General features: G+C 31.8%; 1 protein-coding gene across 1 annotated transcript; it reads right to left on the bottom strand.

The window, feature by feature from the left end:
* Positions 1 to 542: 542 nt before the first annotated feature.
* Positions 543 to 3,909, bottom strand: LOC127119930 (WAT1-related protein At4g19185). The gene is made up of 8 exons (XM_051050298.1): positions 3,707 to 3,909; positions 3,382 to 3,619; positions 2,784 to 2,846; positions 2,561 to 2,677; positions 2,152 to 2,437; positions 1,867 to 2,022; positions 1,076 to 1,227; positions 543 to 984 (listed from the first exon to the last, which is right to left on the bottom strand). The coding sequence occupies exons 1-8, from the start codon at positions 3,795 to 3,797 to the stop codon at positions 789 to 791; spliced, it is 1,299 nt and encodes a 432-aa protein (XP_050906255.1). The 5' UTR covers positions 3,798 to 3,909; the 3' UTR covers positions 543 to 788.
* Positions 3,910 to 4,476: the final 567 nt, after the last annotated feature.

The raw sequence follows: 4,476 nt of genomic DNA, 5'->3' as shown, positions 1-4,476 counted from the left end.
ATTAATATTTAATATTTTTTTAAAATAGCATGTAACAATGTATTTAATTTATTAAACAAAAATTAATTAATATTATATTAAATATTATTTTTTAATTAATATTTAATATTTATTAAAAATATTATGTAACAATGTATTTAATTTATTAAAATTAATAATTAATATTATATTAAATATTATTATTTAATTAATATTTAATATTAAAAATTAATTTTAATTATTTTAAATTATTTTAAAAATTAAAAAAAAAAGACTTCATCTTAAATGGCGGAGCCTGGCAGTTGGAGAAATTTTTTTCCTCAGGTGGTGGCAATGTGGTCAAATACTCACAAATGTTTAAGCAAAAGTTAAAAATGGACATAGCAACATAAAAGAAGGAAAATGGAAATATCGTGGGCAGTCTCCCAAAAAAAACTGTGATTATCAATGCTGCCAAAATGTAGGATTTAATCGATTTTTTTAACTTCATTACAATTTCATCTTAATGCTTTTGATGGGTAAATTTTCAATATGCTAGAAAATCTAGAGGAAAGTGTAACAAATATCTTCAAATGGTTCTATAACCTGACAGCTTGAACTTTATATAGTTTTGTATTTGGGGCATCTACAAAGAGACCCTTCAAATATAAATCAAAGTATTTTTAATTTTACAACAAAACCCTTATTATTAATTACAATATTTGAACTTTTTCTAAATTAGTTCGTGGATTCGCTCAACAGCAGTAACAAATTGAAGAACCATGACAAAACTTTTTTCACAAGGCACTGGTATTTTGTAATTCATTTCCTTAATCGGATAGCTTTGGAGATAAACTAGAGGGTCCAGAAAAAATGTGACCTATCTGATATGTAGTTTTTTCATGGATAAGTGGTTCAGTTTCCCCGGGACCTTGAGGAGTAACTCCAACTCCTGCTAGCCTTTCTCTATATGATCCCCAAGTAACTGTATATAGACCAGCAATGATAAACGATCCACCTATGATGCTGTCGTTTGTCACATGAATAAAAATAGTGTTAGGTTTGTAACCGTTTATTCAATCGATAACTGGAAGAAAAGGAGGTATATATGTTATACCTTCCCAAGTAAACTGGACTTCCGAGGAATATCTGAGACAGTATGGCAGAAAAGCCGGGTTGAAGTGGATTGTATAGGGCAACCAAAGCTGGACCTAAAATCTTATTGCACCATGTAATGAGTCCATAGTTAAGAGCAGATGCAATAGTTCCCTGAACAATAAAATGAAAGTGTTTGTTGAAATTTACACGTTAAAATCTATCAAATATTTGTAAGAACACAAGGCACTCTTCAATCATTTCCCTCCATTTAACAATCTTGAATTACAAGACATAACACATTGGTAAATCATCACAGATAAATCGCATCGATGGATAACTATACGTTAAAAATCCCATCAAACATCAAAAGATATAACATTTTGGAATAAGAGAATAACCGTTCACCAAAGGTGGCAGATTAGTAATAAGCTATAACAGAAACAGATTCAGTATTGAATTTCAAAACAAGAGATTTTTCACTTCCAGTAAAAAATTTCAAAACAGGTTTCACTAAATAATTTACATGTAGTTAAGACTTTTATACTAATAACAGCGGGTCATAATTAAACCAAAGTTAAAACTTTTAAAAGTAAGGCAAACTTGCAAAAACTTCGGCTCCTGCTTCGTGAACTGAGAATGACTGCCTTTATCAAACCGTCAATAATTAATAGCTGACATGTTGCAAACAATTAACAGGGGCCAAGTTTTGAAGACAGCTCAAAAAATTCAGTATATTAGTAGTAGTATGGGCCAAAATCATAAATAATGATTCATGAACCTGGAGACTGATTTAAAACTTTGGTAACTCACAGCATAAATAACAGCAAGTATTTCAGCCGATGTCAGACTCCATTCAGTTGACTCGTTAGTCACTAAAAATGACACCACCACCATCAGAACAGCTCCAAAGAAGTATGAATATGCCGTGACAGATAGGTTTGAAGGATATTTTTTCAATACCGGTGCCTGAAAATAACTAAAGGTGATAAATTAAATGCACCAACATTTCACATATTGAAGACCACTAAAGTTTTTTCGCTTAATGCTGTAACTAATAGCCATCTAATTTAATAGATATCATAAAAAGATGCATACCTGAATGGCTAGATAAGCAGCCATACACATACAGTTCCCTATCAAGCACAGAACCCCAAGATGAAAATGGTCGAATCCAAGACCCTGTAAGCCACCAATAAACCATCCAGATGGCTCAGGCTGACCTCTCGCACTAATTTCATTTTGTGCTAAATGAGCAATTTCTGTATTTCCTATTACAGCTGGACCGCGAAACAAAACCATCAATATGGCACCCGAAACACAGATAATAGTTCCTAGAACCTTTGCCAGACCTTCATATCTGAGCAAGTTCACTCTTTCTGTACTGCATTAAAAAGTTTATTGAGATATGCATTACTGTATGTCCTACTTTATCCATATAAGTTTAGTAATAATTAATATTGTACAATTTATGATCGTGTTTTATGATACTCGACATAAAACTGACCCCATCAGTACAGCGAACAAAAATGTAAAGACTGGAATGGCCGGCTGTGTGGCAGCAGCATAAGTTGGATTTGTATAGCTTAAACCAAGAAGAAACAGAAGTTGGTTGCCGAATATCCTGTTCATGAATCACAAAGCAAAAAATACCACATTCATCCATAAAAGATTCTATTATTCATAAATGACGGAAATAGTAAGTAGGTGACTAGTATCGAAAACCTCACCCAGTTAATCCAAGGAAAAAGAATGATATCAGGATGTCCTTAGTAATGGGTGGTCGTGTCCGTCTTCATCCAACATGGTTTGATCAAAATAGTAGTACAACATTAGAAAAGCAAAGAATACAAATAACACTCAGAGCGCCCAAAATGGTTGCATTGCAAGCTAACTTTTCTATGTAAAATTTGAATATGCAGATTGCAGCATAGTTAAATGTACTGAGGAGGTTTTGACCTTTGCGGATAACAATCAAATTTTATCTTTTTTATCAATCTTGTCAAAAGAAATTGATCAACAAGACATCGTTATATATTTCAATATCCGTGTCAGACACCAACCCCGACACAACACATTACGTTCAATTTATTCATTTTTTCAAATAATTATTTGTGTCGACGAGTGCATTGTCCTGGAATATTCCCTCCTATTCATACTATCTATTGTTTAAGGTTAAGCACGGGTCTTAAGAAATCATTAATTAGGCCTATTAGTAATGCAACAGTGTAACATTTTTCAATTGCTTCCAAACCGAGATAAAGAACGGAACGAAATGGCACATTTTGATAACATGGTGTTGAAAAGGAAGGGAAAAAAGGAGCATACTTTTCACGAATATAAGCGATGGGAGCAAGGATAAAGAGGGCGAGTAGATCTCGGTAGAGGCAAAAGACTAACTGGTTAACCCCAACATTAAGGGCTACTTTGGTAATTACATGGTAGCCACCATTGAATAGCTGCACCAATGCCATACCCAAATGCGCCTTCCATACGTCACTCCCCGTTGATCCTGAAACTAGTGTTGCCATTGAAATGAATAAAGTTTCTTGCTTGATTTCTGAAACTGCGAAACAATAAGAAAATTTGTGTGACGTGTTAGAGAAATGGAGAATAATTGGAAATTGGGGTTGTTGGGTTGGTGAACACCAACCTGATGGTTCTCTTTCTTGCTTTAACTCAAAGAAAAGTGATGTGGTTTTTGACTGAGCGGTGATTGATTTGGATGAATTTTGTGGATTCATAAGATCTGAATGCTTGATGGCAACCTTCCATTTCACCTGCGATTTCCTTCATTTCTTACCGTTTACTTTTCTACATGGTATCACCTGCGATTTCCTTCATTTCTATAATACTTTCATTTTAACTTTAATTAGTTTTTAAGTTTATTTCATATTTGACTTTAATCATTTACTTATAAACTTTACGATTTAATTTTTAGAAAAAATCATTCCATTAAATATTAAGGTTAAGGTTAAATCACCTACCCCATTAATAATCCTATATATATTATATATCATGTAATATTATTATATAAGTATATAAATAGTTCATTTAAAATCATATACCATCCAGGGTGTTGAGTTGTGATATAGTTTTAATATTTGTTATAGAGTATCTTTATTATATAAATACTTAATTGATTTTGTCAAAATAATTTTAAATGTATAATTAAATTTATATTTATTGCCATAACAATCCAATTGAATCTCATGTAAATTTAAAAATTTGATAAAACTCAATTAAATCAACCTGACACATATGTTATTGTAACACATATGCACATCAACATCGGTCAATTATTTTTACAAGTTTAATGGATATGTATAGTATAAAATAATTTTACATTATAGTTCAATAGAAATTCATTACTCTATGATATTATGTCAGAAATTTAATTTTTTTGTTCTACTTAATAGGTAT

This window comes from Lathyrus oleraceus, chromosome 2 (assembly GCF_024323335.1).
Source record: "Lathyrus oleraceus cultivar Zhongwan6 chromosome 2, CAAS_Psat_ZW6_1.0, whole genome shotgun sequence".
Taxonomy (NCBI): Eukaryota; Viridiplantae; Streptophyta; class Magnoliopsida; order Fabales; family Fabaceae; genus Lathyrus; species Lathyrus oleraceus.
This window is presented reverse-complemented; position numbering and strand designations above follow the sequence as displayed.

Excerpts from the sequence above, each read along its gene's own strand:
- LOC127119930 (XM_051050298.1), bottom strand. The coding sequence starts at position 3,797 with ATGAATCCACAAAATTCATCCAAATCAATCACCGCTCAGTCAAAAACC. Across the intron at positions 3,620-3,706 it reads GCAAGAAAGAGAACCATCAG|TTTCAGAAATCAAGCAAGAA; the intron begins GTTGGTGTTCAC and ends ATTGTTTCGCAG. Across the intron at positions 2,023-2,151 it reads CTGCTTATCTAGCCATTCAG|GCACCGGTATTGAAAAAATA; the intron begins GTATGCATCTTT and ends AGTTATTTTCAG.